The sequence below is a fragment of the Aulonocara stuartgranti genome (assembly GCF_965226115.1).
Source record: "Aulonocara stuartgranti genome assembly, chromosome: 16".
In the NCBI taxonomy this organism is placed as follows: domain Eukaryota; kingdom Metazoa; phylum Chordata; class Actinopteri; order Cichliformes; family Cichlidae; genus Aulonocara; species Aulonocara stuartgranti.
In genome coordinates, this window is record NC_138952.1 from 4,992,290 (window position 1) to 5,010,546 (window position 18,257).

At 43.1% G+C, this 18,257-nt stretch overlaps 1 protein-coding gene across 1 annotated transcript in view; it reads left to right on the plus strand.

The window, feature by feature from the left end:
• Positions 1–18,257, plus strand: part of LOC309691061 (tomoregulin-2-like) — a 141,450-nt gene that overhangs the window by 118,696 nt on the left and 4,497 nt on the right. Inside the window, exons 7-8 of the mRNA XM_082508576.1 lie at positions 8,805–8,861; positions 9,038–9,164. Of these exons, the coding sequence (XP_082364702.1) occupies positions 8,805–8,861; positions 9,038–9,164 (184 nt within the window). The remainder of the gene's footprint in view (positions 1–8,804; positions 8,862–9,037; positions 9,165–18,257) is intronic.

Below are 18,257 nucleotides of genomic sequence, written 5' to 3' on the forward strand. Positions count from 1 at the left end.
CAGACCATCACAACTTGAGTTGGTCAACTGGTGCAAAGGGGAATCAATAGATTTGAAACATGCTCTACTATTGTATGGGGTACCGGAAGGTGTTTCGAGAGATGAAATAGAAGAAACAGCAGGGACTATCAAAGCTTTGGGAAAAGTAGTAGTTAAGGGAAAAATGTTTAACTCTCAACTAAAATCATTAATGGTGTTGTGTGAGTGTCGTGAGGAGATAAACCCCACGACAATCCCCCCTGAGATAATGCCAATAAGTGGTGGAAGTGGCTGGAAAGCAGTGTACTACATTGAACCTCAGCCAGATGACTTTGAGGGAAAGTTACTCACTTTTCTGCAGAATGAAGGGAAAACCTTAGAGGATATCCAAGGGTTACGCACCCACGGAGGGGAAGTGGATGGTAATTCTGAAGCCATCATCCGTGCAGTAGGTGAGTTAATGGTCAGAACAAACAAACAGCCTGAAAGCCATCCATATAGACGCCTAAGGACATTTTCCGGCGTCATTCCCACCCCAGCTGGGGAAGAAGTCTTGGATACCTGGTTGGAGCAAGCGAGACTCCTAGTAGATGAAGGCGAGTGCTCCGATAAAGAAAAACGTAGACGCATACTGGAAAGTCTCAAAGGGCCTGCCTTGGAGATCATTCAGGCCGTGCGTCTGACTCAACCTGATGCTAGTTCCCAGGACTACATAGAGGCCATAGAGACCATTTTTGGCAGAGTAGAGTCCGCAGAGGAGCTCTATCTGTCATTCAGAGCCCTTCTCCAACAGCCTGGTGAGCACCTGTCTGAGTTTCTGCGAAGATTAGAGAGGTCTCTTGTTAAAGTAGTCCAGGGAGGTGGTTTACCAGTTAGTGCTGCTAACAAAGCTCGGTTAGAGCAGTTAGTTAAAGGATCCACTTCTGAGCTTATGTTGCTTCAGTTGAAAATAAGGGAGCGAATGGAAAATCCTCCCTCATTCCTGAACTTGTTAAGAGAGGTGATGGAAGAGGAAGGCCGTCAAGCAGCCAAACAAAGCCAGACCACATCTAAGTGTCACCAAAGGGTTCGTACAGTTCGGGTGGAAAAGGAGAAAGAGTTTGAAGCGGTCACTCAGAGTGAACTGCAAGCTCAGATTCAAGAGTTGAGAGCACAGTTAGAGGAAAGAACCCACTTAGGAAGTCAACCACTGTCTGATTGCACTTTCAAACCCCCAACAGAGAAGCAAAAACAGAAAAGTGATTCACAGAGTGAAATACAGTCACTCAGAAAGCAAGTAAAAGTACTAGAACATAAAATGAGTGTGATGGCGGTGAAGTCTACAAGTGACCCCCCACAAGAACACTCAACTCAGTCTCGCAGACACAAAGCAGCTTCTTGCCCCAAGCCTGCTTCTTTTAAAGCATCATCTGCTAGAGAGAGTGATGAATATTTCTGCTATAAATGTGGAGAAAATGGTCACATAGCTACAAGGTGCGCTGCACCTGAGAACCCGCAGAAAGTCATAAGAAAACTCATACGATTAGTACGAGGAGTATCTGGTCCTAACAAGGAGGACCCAAATCCTACAGGAGAAGAGCAATGCGTTGCTCGGACCAACAAGGTTGAAGTCCCAGAAACTGACACAGGCCTGCCTGAGGGTCTTGTAGGCCCGTCATTTATTCACACAGTCAAAGTCAATGATGTGGCCTGTGATGCTCTTATTGATAGTGGGTCTAACGTGACTATTATCTTTGAAAGCTGGTATAACCAACACTTGGCAGATGTCCCCATAAAACCTCTCTCCCGCTTGGGACTCTGGGGACTTGCTGACACAGAGTATCCCTACAAAGGCTATGTTGTTGTAGAGATGGAGTTTACCAAGGAGATCACTGGTGTCTCTGGGCGAGTAGAAGTGCTCGCATTGATTTGTCCTGACCCGAAAAACCAGCAACAAACCCCCGTGTTGGTGGGCACCAATACGTCTCTGTTCCACCGCCTATGGGATTTGGTGCAAATGAAAGGTGACCAGAACACAGCTCATTCCATGAGAATTCAGTCTGTGTATGCCCCCATTAGGGCACAGGAGCAACTGCCAAAAAATGATGTGCTGGGACAGATAAAATGGAAAGGGCCCTGCCCTCTTTCTATCGCCCCAGGAGCAAATTGCTATGCCACCTGCAAAGTAGACAGGCACAGTGCCCCCTCCAAAGACCTTATCTTGATTGATGCACCCTCTACCCAGTTACTCCCTGCCGGCGTGCTGGTACAGCCAGGTGTGCTCTCAGATGCTGGTATAGACAGCAATAGCTTGAATGTACTCCTCCAAAATGAGTCCACCAAGACAGTCTCCATACCAGTGGGATCTGTCATTGCTGAAATGTTTGCCGTGGATACAGTCACCCCAGCCCAACCCTCTGACCTGGCCACTGAGAAAATAGATCCAAACCTCTTTGACTTTGGGGACTCCCCTATCCCCGAGGAGTGGAAAAGTAGACTTCGGCAGAAGTTAGCTGAGAGGAGAAATGTCTTCTCAATGCAGGAGTGGGACGTTGGCTTGGCTAAAGGTGTTGAACACCACATTCGTCTACATGACCCTAGACCTTTCAGGGAGAGGTCAAGGAGACTAGCCCCAGCCGACATTGATGATGTGAGGCGACACATACAGCAGCTGTTGGCTGCTGGCATTATAACAGAGTCCCGTAGCCCATATGCCTCCCCAATTGTTGTTGTGCGGAAAAAGAATGGGGCCATAAGAATCTGTATTGATTACAGAACACTGAACAACCGCACTACACCTGATCAGTATACAATGCCACGCATTGATGATGCCTTGGACTCCTTGTCAGGCAGCCGATGGTTCTCAGTCCTAGATCTGCGTAGTGGCTACTATCAGATAGAAATGGCTGAGGAGGACAAGGAAAAGACGGCATTTATTTGCCCCCTGGGCTTCTATCAATTTGAGCGCATGCCACAAGGGATCACTGGAGCTCCTGCAACGTTCCAACGCTTAATGGAAAAGGCTGTTGGGGACATGCATCTTCTGGAAGCCCTTGTGTATTTGGATGACATCATTGTCTTTGGAAGAACGCTTGAAGAGCATGAGCAACGCCTCTTTAAGGTGTTGGACAGACTAGAGGAGATTGGTTTGAAAGTCTCCATTGACAAATGTCAATTCTGTCGTCCTCAAGTTAAGTATGTGGGTCACATTGTATCCACCAATGGAATAGCCACCGATCCAGAGAAGGTTGAGGTGGTGAAACACTGGAAAGTGCCCACTCACTTGAAACCTCTCAAGTCTTTCCTCGGATTTTGTAGTTACTATCGGAGGTTCATAGCCAACTACTCCGCCATTGTCCGTCCTTTGTCAGAACTCACCAAGGGTTATGCACCCACTTGGAAAGACCCCAAAGCCAAGAAGAGTGTAGACCCAAACCACACCTATTTTAAAGCATCCGAGCCGTTTGGGGAACGATGGACTCCAGCCTGCCAGGCTGCTTTTGAACAGATCCGTGAATGTCTGATCAATGCTCCAGTATTGGCATTTGCTGACCCCACCAAGACATACATCCTGCATGTGGACGCCAGCATGAATGGTTTAGGTGCTGTCTTGAACCAAGAACACCCCGAGGGCCTAAGGCCGGTAGCTTTCGCAAGCCGAAAGCTCAAAGACTCAGAACGTAACTATCCAGTTCATCAACTGGAATTCTTGGCATTAAAGTGGGCCGTTGTGGATAAATTTCACGACTACCTGTATGGTGCCAAATTCATTGTCAGGACTGACAATAACCCCTTAACGTATGTATTGACCTCGGCTAAGCTCAGTGCTGTAGGGCATCGCTGGCTCGCTGCCCTCGCCACGTATGATTTCACCATACAGTACCGCCCTGGGCGCCACCACATTGATGCTGACTTGCTGTCCCGACAGTATGCCCAAGAGGAAGTTGGAGAATGGACTTCCATCCCGCCTGCTGGCATTAAAGCTCTCTGTAAACGAGCCTGCATCAGGGAAGGAGCAGTTGTACCTGACAGATTGGTGGATCAACTTGGTGCTCCTGCCTCTGCAGTACCAGAAGCCTATGCATTTCCTGTGAATCTCAGCGTAAACATCCTCGATCAGCTGAGCCCAAAAGACATTCAAACATCACAAGATATGGACCCTACCATTGGGCCATTGAAGAAAGCCATCAAGAGCAATAAAGAGTTTGCTCGCTCTAAAACTGACTCGCCAGAGACTGTGATGCTCCTCCGTGAAAGTCGCAAATTGGAGTTGAGTGATGGAATACTCTACAGAGTAAAAGAAAAAATGGCTGGAAAACAAAGCCGGCAGCTTGTCTTGCCAGCAAGATACAGGTCTATGGTGTTAAGGTCTCTGCATGATGAGTGTGGGCACATGGGAGCAGAGCGAACAACAGAACTGATTAAAGAGAGGTTTTACTGGCCTCGTATGGCAGCTGAGATTGAGCAGTATATTCGCACTTGTGGAAGGTGCATCTCCAGGAAGATGCTCCCTCAGCGTGCCTCGCCCTTGAATCAGATAACAAGCAATGGCCCTCTAGACTTGGTCTGCATTGATTTCTTACAGATAGAGCCGGATTCTAAAGGTGTTGCAAATGTGTTAGTTGTGACAGATCACTATACACGTTATGCACAGGCGTTTCCTACCAAAGATCAAAGAGCCATTACCGTTGCAAAAGTCCTGTGGGAGAAGTACTTCATGCACTACGGTCTACCTGCACGAATACACTCTGATCAGGGCAGAGACTTTGAGAGTCGACTGATCAAGGAGCTGTTGTCCATGTTGGGGATTCGGAAGTCACGAACGTCTCCCTACCACCCGCAAGGTGATGCGCAACCGGAAAGATTCAACAGAACCCTTCTAGCAATGCTCGGTACCATGGACACTGCAAAGAAACAGTGTTGGAGCCAGCATATCACCCACCTGGTACACGCGTACAATTGTACAAGGAGTGATGCCACGGGGTACTCACCTTATTATCTCATGTTCGGGAGAGAAGCTAGACTGCCCATCGACGTCTGCTTTGGAATCTCGCCAAATGGTGAAAGTGAATCCTCCTACCAACAGTATGTTTCACGGATGAGAAAAGAGTTGCAGGACGCATACAAACTTGCATCAAATGCAGCTACAAAAAATCATTTGAAGAACAAAGCACATTATGACCAACGCGTGAGAGATCTGCCTTTGGAGAAGGGAGACAGGGTTCTCATTCAGAATGTTGGAATAAAAGGCAAGCATAAACTGCAGGATCGTTGGAAATCTACACCGTATGTTGTAGTGGAGAAGTTGACTAACCTGCCTGTTTATAAGGTAAAACCAGAACATGGTCCAGGTGTACTCAAAACTCTCCATCGAGACCACCTGTTGCCCATTGGTTATATGGTCAGGATGCCTAATCCATCGGATGACACAGGACACATTAGGAGACCCGTAACCAGAGCACATCGTGCCCAGAAAAGTCAAGCAGTTAAACCGCCTGATCCAGTTGAAGAAAGTGACACAGCATCCTCAGATGAAATGTTTGAAGCTGTCCATAATCCGCAAAGTTTTGGTGTGCAAGAGGTCAGGAGACAACTGGCAATGCCACATCAGACTTCGGAAGAGGATGACACTTCTGAGGAGGAACATTTTGAAGAAGCAGAAAGTCAACCAGTAAGAGAAAGTGAAAACTCATCTGGAGATGATACACCTACTATGCTGGAATATGATGCTCAAGAGACAAATGAGTCTATGGGAGAGCAAGAGGAGGAACGGGAAACAAGTTCACCCTTTTCAAACAGAACCCGAAGTGACAATTCTCATAGAGGTACAAGAAATGAGAGTGAACAGTTCTCCACATCCCGAAAATCCCTCAGGAAACCAAAACCACCCTTGAGATTGACCTATGAAAAGCCAGGTCACCCATCTTGTGAGCCTGTTACCATCATGCACCATGGTATGGTCATTCAACTAAAATTAAACCCTCCAGACGTCAGTGAAACAAAGGGACGTTCTAAGTCATCGAAGAAGTTCTTAGGAAGTGAGGATGACCATCACCCTGTAAAGCTAAAGAGAAGTCAGAGGTGTGATGAGGACATCTACACGGTTAGAAGGGGGAGGGTGTAGCCCTGTCTGCAATTATTTGGGCTTGCAGTATAAAGAAAAAGTGTACTGTAATAAAAAATGGTTAAACTATAAATAGTTGATAAAACGTTTAAAAATCATATGCTTTGGTACAAATGTATTTCATTTACAGTTAAGAGTCCAATAAGTAAAAGGGTTTCATGATTTAGAGTTCATTTTCTGTACACACTAAATATGTTGGGGTGCAACCTAAGTTTATTTACCCATCTAGTGTCAGTTATCTCAATATGGTATTGTCATTGGTTGTTGTGCTGACGAGCCAGTCAATGTCACTCTTCTCTGCTATGGGGGCGGGACGAGTGGTAATGTTTGTGTGAATCTGTGGGAGCGGACACAGAAGCTAAGTCTGAAGAGAGAGATGTCGTAAGGCAAACGTGGTGTGGATTTTGCATCTAAGTGTGTCATTGAGGTCGACTACCCGTGGTCCTGATAGTACTTATTTGTGATCTGCAAGAGGTAAATGAGACTGTGTGCCTTGACATTTGTACTGTAACTATTCGTTATAGTGATATAATATCGTGATATGTGATGCTAACTAGCGACTTGCTAATTAGCGCAACTTACCGCGTTATGTGCTGTGATACCATGCTGTATGTTTAGCTCTGTGATTTTCAGCAAAGCATGCTAATGCTAAATCGTTATGTGATAGCATTTGGTATTGTAGCTCAAGTGTTTTAATGTGTTTAGAAGCCGAGGGACGCTCTGAAAGGAGAGAGAGGTTTCTGCCCGGATGGACCCTGCTGTTTCCTCGCCCCTGACTGTTGTTTTCTTACCCCTGACTGTCTTCACTACTGGTGAACTAACTGCCCGTTTCTGATTGCCCCACTAACAAACTCATTGGACTCGTGAGTACTAACTGGAACTAAAGTGCACATATTTTGTTTATTGCTCAGTTTGAGTGAAGCGGCCATCAGTTTTAGGCCTCACCGCACCCGAACTTCGAATCAGGCCTGCATCAAGCACCGTGCTACAGGTGTAGTGTGGACAGGTTAAAGTGTGTGTGTGTGTGTGTGGGCCCACTGTTACACAATCGGTTTAAATTGAGTAAGTGTGTAGTTGATCAAAGTTATTGTCAAAGGTTGAAATTCATCCATGTTAAAGGTGTGAGCTGTTGTAGCTGAAATAACAGTTGAAATACCTAAAAAGGAGGTATTTTGGGTTGATAATCTTTTATTTAAAATCCATGTAGTCATTTTTACAGTATTTTTGTTTGTTTATTTGAATTCAATCCATTTTATTAAAGTAACTGTTTATTTTATTCATTTCTTTTGTCTAAATAAATACCCGGTGAGGGATAAATTTGTGTAAAATACAGTTGTGGTGGTCCTTATTATAGCAATTAGAGGGTATCAGGTATTATTATTAGTAGCACTACGAACCCAGGCCCAGTCTCATTGTACTATATACTCTAGCTTTACCATAGCTACGTGGGACCTGGGTTACATAAAGCTTTTTCAGAGAGTCATTTAGTTCCATTATGTGAAAGAAGAGACAGAAATCTCCCAAACTAGGTGATTTACACCTAAACATTCTAAAAGAAACACTACAGGCTTTGATTCTGGAGTCAAATGCACCTTTTAAGATCTGTAGTTATTTTTTTAGTGTAAGAGACCATTTGAGAGGTTCTAAGTACACACAGGACAAATAGGTCTTTTGAGAAGTAATGGGAAGTAAAGCAATCAGGGCTAACGAGCCCTGGAACACAAACAGAAATCTGTATTCCCTCATGTTATGTCCTGTAGGTCAGACCACCCCGTTTGATTCTGTTTCAATCAAGGAAAAAGACAAATAGCATGAAATGGAGGCACTGAGACGACCTCATGTTAGCAAGGACTCACAGTGACACCCCGGCACTTAGATGGCTGATTATGCTCCACTTTCATGCTATTAGGAAACGGCTTCTGCTACAGTAGCTCAACAAAAAGCGCAGATAACCTTGTGAAGATATTGTTGAACCTCAGCTCCACAGACAAATTTAACCAGATACTCGTTGAATCCACTGGAGCTGCAGTCTGTTGAGCTTGTAGCGTCTCGCCGCTGGCTACGTTTTAAAATTCATTTGTTTTCTTCATTTGATTTTTCTTAAGTGGATGTCACGCATACGGGACTTGAGCTTCTGAACTCACTGAAATCTTTCTGAGTCTCTTTTCTTTTACTGTGCCTCAGGTGTTCTTGTGAATAAAGAAATAAATAAAAGAAGAAAAATAAGAAGTAAATTCTAAGTCACAGATCCAGCCACAAGTCTTGCATCATGAATCTGAAGAATGCTTTCACAGCTTCTGTTTGAGGGAACGATCGTACTGACCTCTGAAAAAAAAGAAAAAATCAATCGCAATAAAATGATAATGATTTGAAGGTGATTTTGTCTAGCCATTGTGAAAAGTAGAACTCGATGCAGCGTCAATGGGGTGAGCAAAAATGCATTATTCCGTCTGATCTTTTCCACCCGACTCTGCTCCATTCTGGCCTTTGTTCGGTGTAATACATTAGGGGTGGCGGTTTCTGACTTGAAGAGAATGGCTCCCATTTATACGCATTAAGCACACAGGCGCACACTGCACATGAACCTTTTGTTGAGATGATAATTCACATTCAGTCCTCTTTACCTGCAGTAGCATCACTGTGCATGAGTAACCTGCGATGGAGCTGTAGGACAGGTTGCGGTGACCTGAGCTCAGCTTTAATGTGTCTTTGGCCTTTCCAGATGACATAATTGGGAACAAAGGCGGAGATGGACACTTCGCACGGACCGACCCCACGGGTGAGTGCTTCCATGATGGTGGCAGATAAGCACATAACATGTGCTGTCATTCAAAGATGAATTAGATTTGCTCCCAGACTTTCCTCTGTTCGTCATCCTTTCATGTTTCCCACTTGTTATAATTCATCTCTTCCTGAGGGGCAGTGGCAGATTTTAAGGGTCTCGTGTGTTTGTAGGGGAGAAAGAGGAGACCAGGAACGGACTGGCCCGCGGTTTGTCCATCCCCTGTCCAGATCGCTATAAAAACTACTGCGTCCATGGAGAGTGTCAGTTCCCCAGCGTCCTGGCTCAGCCTTCCTGCAGGTACACATGCACACACACACACACACACACACACACACACACACACACACACACAGTTGTAGAGAGGTTCATAGGAAGAGGGGAAACAGAAAAACGACAATGATATTACAAAGTGATAATACATGTTTTCGCACATGAACAGAGGATAACGTCAGGAGAATTAAATCAGGAGCTTTTTCGTGCTCCTTCTTTCTCACATGCAGCACACTGCAGGAGATAGTCTGTTTCACAGATGCGTTCTCACTTCTGGGAATTTGATTAATGCTGCAGTCACACCAGTGAAAATAGGCATGACCAAAATCATTGGGTCTGTGTGCAGTGAACTCGGAATCTCTTTGCTTTTGAATTAGCTGCTTCGAAGACCATTCGCAGTCAGCTGCCGTCTTCAAAGCGACTTTGGTGCAGCGACATGACGCTTAAAAGTGGCGGTAAGATGGAGTCCGTCTGCTGTTAGTTTGCACTGAATAGGGTCAAGTTGGCAATTACAGGCAATCTGTGGGGTGATAAAACGGCAATTAAGTGTGATAAAAAAATAAAAATCGCAAATCTGTTGCCATCTGTTGCAAATCTGTTGCACAGAAATTCACATTAACCGCTTACATTCAGAAGCCAACCACAATCCCAAAGATCTGAAGACGTAATAAATTCAGAAATTCTCCACACATGGTCATGTAGTTGCTGCAGGATGGTCATTTAACTATAAAATAACTTGGTGGGCCTCTGGGTGATCAGTTAACTGCTGCAACTACTTGCAATCGGTCCCTGAATGCAAACAAAAAAAAAACATAACTTTGTTCAAGTCACAGGTAAGATGTGCAGGATCAGTATACAAGCCAGACACTCGCCTACCTGCTCTGTTGTTGTATGAGCACAACAGGTCACACAGACAATGCACAGAGCAGGTAAAAGGCTGTTTAATTTTTGATGTCAAATTATGATATTTGCACTTGTTTGGTTTCATTTCTGGGCGTTCTTTAGGTTAGTGTCGGTGCCTAACGTAGCTGACCACTGTCTCATTATCTCTGTGAGGGTCTGGCTTCTGGCTTTTGACATTTGCCATGTCAAAAGCCAGGCATCTCGTGTCTTCCCATGACCACGAGATGCCTCCCACATAAACTGGTCACTCTCTATCACTGGTTACCAATGATAACAGGCTTCTGAGTTCTGAGTTAGCCAGTGGAGGAAGCCTGTTGGTGGTGTGTTGTGAGACTGACAACAAATGTGGTTTGCGTCTTAAGCAAAGATACACATGTGACATATCAAGTTGCAACATTTGAACACAAGTTTGACATTCTGACTTAAAAGCTAGCCAGCCCACCATTGTTTCCTAAATATGATGTACTTGTAGCAGAGTATTCTGGATTGTAGATGGTATTAACTATTATTTATAATGAGAGAAATGGATTTTAAAAAGCTTCCCATCATCAATTTTATATTTATGTTAACTATTACGATCAGAGCGTTGGCCATTTTCTACTTATCAGTCGAGCATACCGTACTCATTAGGTTTCCACTCAAACAAACAAACCCTACACGAAGCGAGATGACTGAGGCCCGTTCTGTCTTTTTTATCACAAATTTGTTGTTCCTCTCTCTCTCTGTGTGATCTGCAGACACTAACAGGAAGTGTGGAATGTAAGATGGCTAATCAGCTGTAAAATTTAGAAATTCCTTGGCAAGTGCTGGAGCAAATTTATTTTTTAATCAGCCTTGTTTATTTTAAATGAATATAAGCCAGTGCGCTGAGAGCGAGATGTGTTTAAGATCCCTCCTGCTGTAATGGTTGGACGGGCTGTTGACCAGTCAAATATGCTGCACTGCTTCAAATTAATCCCATGTTGGGTTTGTTGTTGCTTAATGAGGATGCTGGTGTTTCCATCCCCATGCTTTATGATCTAGGGTCTTATTTTGCGGTGTGCGGTGGGCTTCGGGTCTTGGACCCACAGACTTTGTGCCATCTGCAATCACGCCTTTGACTGTGGTTCACATCCATACAGCACACAGTAAGAGGCTGAAGGGGGATATATACATATCAGAGAGGGTTGTGATTATAGTTGTTTTTTTTAAAGTGTCAGCTTCTGCTGCAGCTGTGCTATTCACAGACAGGCAGGGATTTTTCTCAGCTTAGAATGAGCCTTTGGGGAGGTGCACTCCTGAGGATGAGCGAGCCACTTATAATAAAGGCAGTGAGTCTGGTTTACCTCACTGGACAGAAATCAGTGCATTTCCTGCTATTTTTAGTCGTTTGATAAACAAAAACCTATCAAGATTTCACAGTATTGAAAATAATACCCTAGGGCGCTCTAAATATCCTGGTTATTAAGCTTGAGTAAATGGAGCCCAATTAATAAAACGCTTTAGAAAAATAATTTAATTAGAATGCCAGTGATTTTCCTTTGGCTCACAGCGAAAGTGGTTCGAGAGGATAGCCTGCATTTACAAAAAACCCTGAATACCTTAACAATCCCAAAGACACTCTGGGAATTCATATCATTGTCTGCACAGCGCAGAGAGGCACAGCCTAAGCCCGCACTGCCACAGAAGTGCAGATGGCGTGTGTTTTATTGGTTTTACTGTATTTGTATAATGATGGCAGAAACTTACAGTAAAAAATTAATTGTAAAAAAACAGAGTAATTTGCAGTATACGACTGCATCACTTGTTATAGGATGCGATTTGAGTTTTAATTCGACTCCAGCTCACATCATAAATGGTTACATTGTGTCATGAAATGTAACACAGCCATGACTGCTTTGCAACGTGCTTAACTTTTACTAAAAGAGAGAGTTGGAAAGGAGGTTTTATTTGAAAAATATTTTAATCCAGTATCTGATCATAACCTGAATGAAAAGTCCCAACAGACCAGTTTGCTGTACTGTATGTGGAGCAGTGGTGTAGTCTATTTTACTGTAGTAGGCATACTCCCTCGCAGTAATGTATACGCCAATGATGGAGCAGCACCTCATAAACACCAAACTCCCTAACACCCAGAATATACAGGCCAAGTGAGATAGATGTCCCACTTTTTCAATAGCTATAATGGTCTGACAGCTGTTGACATCCAACATATTCTATAACAATTTACGAGTCTGAAAGTCTACAATAACTGGTCGTAAACTAACTATACTCTTATTTGCATATAGTTATTGACTTTCAGTGTGTAATTCCAAATGCTTATATCATATGGGAGAATGCTGCTGTTGTAGAGCACTAAAGAAGCACCAGTTGCAGCATTCTGAAAGTATCGGCCGGCGATGGCCTCTTATTCTTGGTTCTTTAATGAGCTAGTCTGCAAACTGCCATCTTATCAGAATTGAGGTGGATTACATCTGACAATGTGCCGCTCTAAACAAGTGTAATATATATTTTTTGACTAGAACTAGTCACAAACTGTTCAGTTTTTAATAGTTTAATGTCTGCTTGAAAATTGAAGTCAAATAACTGGGTAAATTAGCATAATAGTTAATTCCATTATCATGTTTCTGTTCATTTGCAAAACAAAACAAAATCACTCAAATAAAAGTTCTGTCAAAAAATCCTTCCATCCACCATTTTTCTCAACTGGTTATCCAGTTCAGGGTCGCAGAGGGGAGGAGCCTATTGTAGCTGTCATAGTGTGAGTGTCACCAGTCATCTTCACATTCACATCCACACCAATTTCAGAATCTCCAATTATAATCTCGCATGCATGTCTTTGGAGTTTGGGAGAAAGCCAGAGCGCCTCGAGACCCCTGCAGGTTCAAACCATTTTCTAGGGTGCAGCCAAGGGTTGGAAGGTCTCGGGTACGACGGTCTCAGATCTCATCTCTGCTTTTTGCAGATGATGTCGTTCTGTTGGCTTCATTGACCCATTACCTCCAGATTGCACTGGGCAGTTTGCAGCCAAGTGTGAAGCATCTGGGGTAAAAAATAGCATCTCCAAGTCTGAGGCCATGATTCTCGGCCGGAAAAGGGTGGAGTGCCGACTACTGGTTGCCCTTGAGTTGCTACCCCAAACAGATGAATATCTTATGTAAGTATCTTGGGGTCTTGTTCATGAATGAAGGAAGAATGGAACAAGAGACTGACAGATGAATTAGCACAGTCATCAGTGATGAAGAAGCTGTTCCAGTCTGTTGTGTTGCAGAGCGAGCTGAGCATGAAAACAAAGCCGTCAGTCTATCAGTTGATATAATCCCACCCTCACCTGTGGTCAGGTTATCTGGGTGGTGATGGACAGAATGAGAATGGAAACAAATGGTGGAAAAGAGATTCCTCTGTAAGGTGTAGAAGCTCAACCTAAGAGATCAGACATTCGGGGGGGGGGGACTCAGAGTAGAGTTACTACTCTTCCACAACGAAAGGACTCCATCACAATGCTGTGGGCATCTGATCTGGATGCATCCTGGGCACCTCCTAGGTGAAGTGTTTCAGACATATCCTACTATGAGAAGTCCCTGGACCGACTCAGAACACACTGGCTTGGGAATGGTTTCGTATGCCCCCAGAAGAGCTAGAGAAGCATGAGAGGATGGATGGATGGATGGATGGATGGAGATGTCACATTGTTATATACAAACATTTTTAGTTTTTAGTTTTCCATCTTTGGGTGTGATCATACAGCTGAAGCACTCAGTTTTGTAATTGTTATGCACACAGACTACTCTGTTGCCTGAACTTTGATCAGTACAATGCTCGTGTCTACCTGCCCATTTTCTTTGTGACAAAAATATAGCCCAAAAATAAAGGAAAGGGAGGACATATCCTGGGGCATTTTAAGCAGCTACAGAGAAATCCAGGCATCTTCTTGGTGCAGATGTGGTATAAAGCAGTAAATCATGTAGTACTACACCAGTGATTTGTGGGGATGTGTGGTTACTTTGTAGCAGCCTAGTGTCATTTGCATGTAACGGTGTACAAGTGTGCGTAATAGCTCGGCGCTCTGATGTTGCTGTGCTCTAATCATAAACTGCAGATGTATCAACATATCTGTGCCGCTGCCTTCGGATGGCTGCAGGGGATTCATGAACTGAAGCAGAAACTTGAAGCAGCTGCTGATAACAGACACTTTAAGAAACTCTCACATTCAATCATAGATAAATGCAGATGGATTTACTGGCTTTCCTGCTTCATCCATGTTCATTTATGATGTTGAATAAAAGTGATCAATTTAAATGATTTATTATTTTTATTAACCCTGAAAGCCTTATCCTGTTATTACTGCGTATTTGCTGGAATTATTAAATTTGTTATTGTTGATAAAATCTGCAAAGTGACAGCAAAGCGACAGACGCTGCAAGTCATTCTGTGCCAGCTCAGTCAAATCTTTATAAAAAAACATATTATATGTGGAAGGAGGAAACTATGAATTATTTAAAGATTCGTGCAGTGTTTGAGATTTTTAAGTTGGTATTTACAGACAAAAAAATGTCATCAAATAAATTGTAATATTAGCAAACATAACTAAAGTAAATACAAAATACAGTTTTCAAATGATGATAGACTTTATTAGTAATTTATTAGTAATTTAAATTTAAAGTAAAAGCCCCCTGAATGAAATAAGTCATTGTGTCACCCTTGACAACTGCAACTGCTAATGAGTCTTTCAAATCTCACAGCGATGCCACATTGGAGGTGGTGAAGGTTAAACCAAAGCATCTCCATCCGATTTAAGTCCAAAACCATCAGTTTGTTGAGTCATTCAGACGGAGAGCTGTGTGTTTCAGATATGCATAATCCAAGTTCACTTTAGTTTCAGGGCATGAACTGGTGGTCGGACAGAGAGCAGTTGTGGCAAGTCCTCAAGATCCTGAAGCAGCAAAGCAGCTCGCCAGACCACCACACTACCACCACCATGTTTGACTGTTGGTATGATGTTCTTGTTATGAAGTGCCGCGGTAGTTTTATGCCAGATAACGGAACTCAAACCTTCTAAAAAGTAAAACTTTTGTCTAAACAGTCCACAGAGTATTTTCCCAAACATATTGGGGATCATCATCGTCTCTTTCTTGTGCTGAATCATGAACTCTGCAGTTCTTGTGACCTCCTGATTCAACAGTAGGCTGCCTGCTCCTGAAAACGTTCACCACTGTTTCAGATTTCTCCAGTTTTGGATAATGGTTCTCGTCATGGTTCGTTGGAGTCCCAGAACCTTAGAAATGATTTTGATAGATGTGAGTTTGCTTCTCTGCTATTCTTGAGATTGTAGGACTATGAATTGCTTTTTGAGATTGTTTAGCCCGCTTTACTTTGTCAGAAAGGTTCTATTTAAGTGACTTCTCAATTCAACAGGTCTGGCAGTGATGAGGCCTGGGTGTACCTATTGAAATTAAACCCAGCTTTGCAAAATATGTGGATAATCACAGTTAATTCATGATTTAACAATGGCAGCAATTAATTTTTCACACAGAGTCGGGTAGGTTTGAAGAGACTTTTTTCCCTTAATAAATTAAATTATCATTTCAAACATGTATTTTTGTGTTAACTCAGCTTACCTTTGTCTAAAAATGAAATTTATTTGACGATCTAAAACATTTAAGTGCGAAGAAATCAGGAAGAGGGCAAATATCTTTTCATGTATGTGTTCAGGTCGTGGCTTATGATACAATATATAATGTACCAAGTCAAACATCTGGGTCCATTCAAGAGAGAAGCTGAAAGTATATTATGTCCCATAATGTTTTTTTTACTCAAGCCGTAACCTCCAGGACTGAAAAACGAATCCAATACTCTTAGTTAAAAAAGCTCGCTATCTAGCTGGAAATTAAGTATGATCATTTGTGGCCCTAAATAACAAAACAGTCACAGCTAAAATTCTCGAAGCTGTTTGAAAATGGTAGTAGGTGGGTTTAAATACATCCATCTACTATATACAGTCTATGTTTTTACCGTCACAGAAGAAACAGGTCCAATTCTGTACTGAGAGAGTGCAGCATTTAGTTGCTTCAGCATTTAACGTTGGAATTACGGACAATTACAAACTTTAGAGCATTTTCCTTTTTTGAAAATAAATTGATGCTTTCACTGTGTGTATCAAGCTGTCACTCTAAAACCAGAGTTCATGCGAAACCGTGAATTCTGTGCACCCCTGTGCCCCTATTTTGCCGACAGACACACCAGCTGAGAATTGGCCACACAGGTGCAAATTTCATATTCATACAGGCACACAGAATACACTTAACACAGGCAGCAGAGATATGCATTTACAAAAAGGCACACTGAGGAATGATATTAAAACCCACCACCCACACACCAAGCCAGTATACATGTGTGCTGCTCAGGTCTGCCATCTTTTACAGCCTGATAGTGTAGCAGCCAGGGGGTCTCGGAGTCTCTCGCTGGCGCTATCTCTCTCTACTTTCTCTCTCACCTCGATCATCCCAGAGGTTCTCTTTGCATGCTGAGCAGCCAGGGAGTGCGGAGGGTCTCTGCTGCCCCCTGATGGCTGTACGAGGCAAAGTCTGTATCTTAATGTGAAGGAAAGCGCAGCGGTCTCTGTGGGAGTGGTGCATGTCTGTGACTGTGTGTGTGTTTGTGCGGTACACGAGTGTGGAAACCAAGCACAACCCCCGAACAGAACAAGGTTGCAATGTTCATCTCGTACGCTGTCAGGTCGAAGGGATAGAGAATGTGAAGCAGGTTGTGTGTTTGTGTGTGTGTGTTTGTGCCAAACAAGGATGTGCAGGTGTTGGTGGGTAACAACCTCCCCAGAGACAGGAAAAGCAGGTAAAGAGGAGATGGAGGAGAAGGGGAGATTAAAAGGGGGACTGTTTTAGCTCGTCTCTGAGGACAAAGATCATCTCCATTAGTCTTTTGTGTGTGTTTGTGTGTGTTTTCCCACTCAAGGTCTACACCAAGCTGGCAAAACCTGTAGTATTATGCTGCCGATTGCATCCGTAAAAGACTACCTCTAAATACAAAATGCTCTAAATACAAAAGGGTTTTTGTCTGTTTTACCCCACATGTCCTTGTATGGAAGCCAGGCTGTATCTGACACACAAAGGCAACAGTGTAGCCAAGCTTGCAACACCTGTCTTCATTTCTTTTGTATCAGGTTTTTTGGTGAGAGTAACAAGTTCAATAAGATGTTTTGGGTCATTGTTGTTTGGACTCTAATTTACACTTTTGATATTTGCTGGACTTTTTTAAATTCTGAAATAATTTTGGACTAAACGTAGCAAAACAAACTTGTGGTATGAACCCAGCATTGTTCATTTTGACTTCACTTTTTTGCAGGGTGGTGAAATTTGGGTATTTTTTGTTTTGTTTTGTCAGATGTCAGAAAATACCCTCGAAATAAGCGCAGAGGTATCAACCATACAGCCAGTGGGCTGGAACCATCCAGCCAAACATCTGGCCTATTAGAGAAGGCTGTCAGTCTCGCCCCAGCCTGAGGTCTAGAGCTCTTCACAGCCACGCTAACATGTTTTCAAGTAGGAGCTGGTGTCATTCAAAGCAATATTTGGGACTCAGGGTTTGACACACGTTCAACACCCATATGGAAAAGATTAGTATAAATTAGATATGTTGTAAAATGCACATTGGTTGTGCATGTTTTCAAGTATGTTCTAGCATGTATACATGCTAGAGGGTATGAATCTTTGTGAAATTATGATTTATGATGTATTTAAAATTGCTGTGGCTTGCTGCTGTCCAACTTTAGATCTGTGATGTGGTATTTCACAGTCACACCTTGCCTCCCAGTAATGCTATCACTGTCTTTTCTTTGAACGTGTCTGGAAAAACACTCTGGACCCAGACTGTTTATACATTTGAAAACTAAGTTAAGAAAAGACAAATGAATAAATCTCTCAAAACTAAGTAAATTATATTTCTTTAAAATGTGACAAGGATGCCACCAAACAGGCTTTCTATCCATTGTTTTCAGAGTTTGGTTGTATAAAGATGTCAAATGCCTAATTATAGATAGCAAAGCTCAAACTGTCATACAGTATAAAAAATGAGACAATATCATTGAATACATAGAAACTGAGCTGTGGAAGTGGGCATACTTACTGCTGTCATGCTGGCAAAGACCCACACAGGCACACCAGTTCCACACAGAAAGGTGTGTCTTGTCTCCTAACCACTCAACCAACTACGTCACCCAACTTT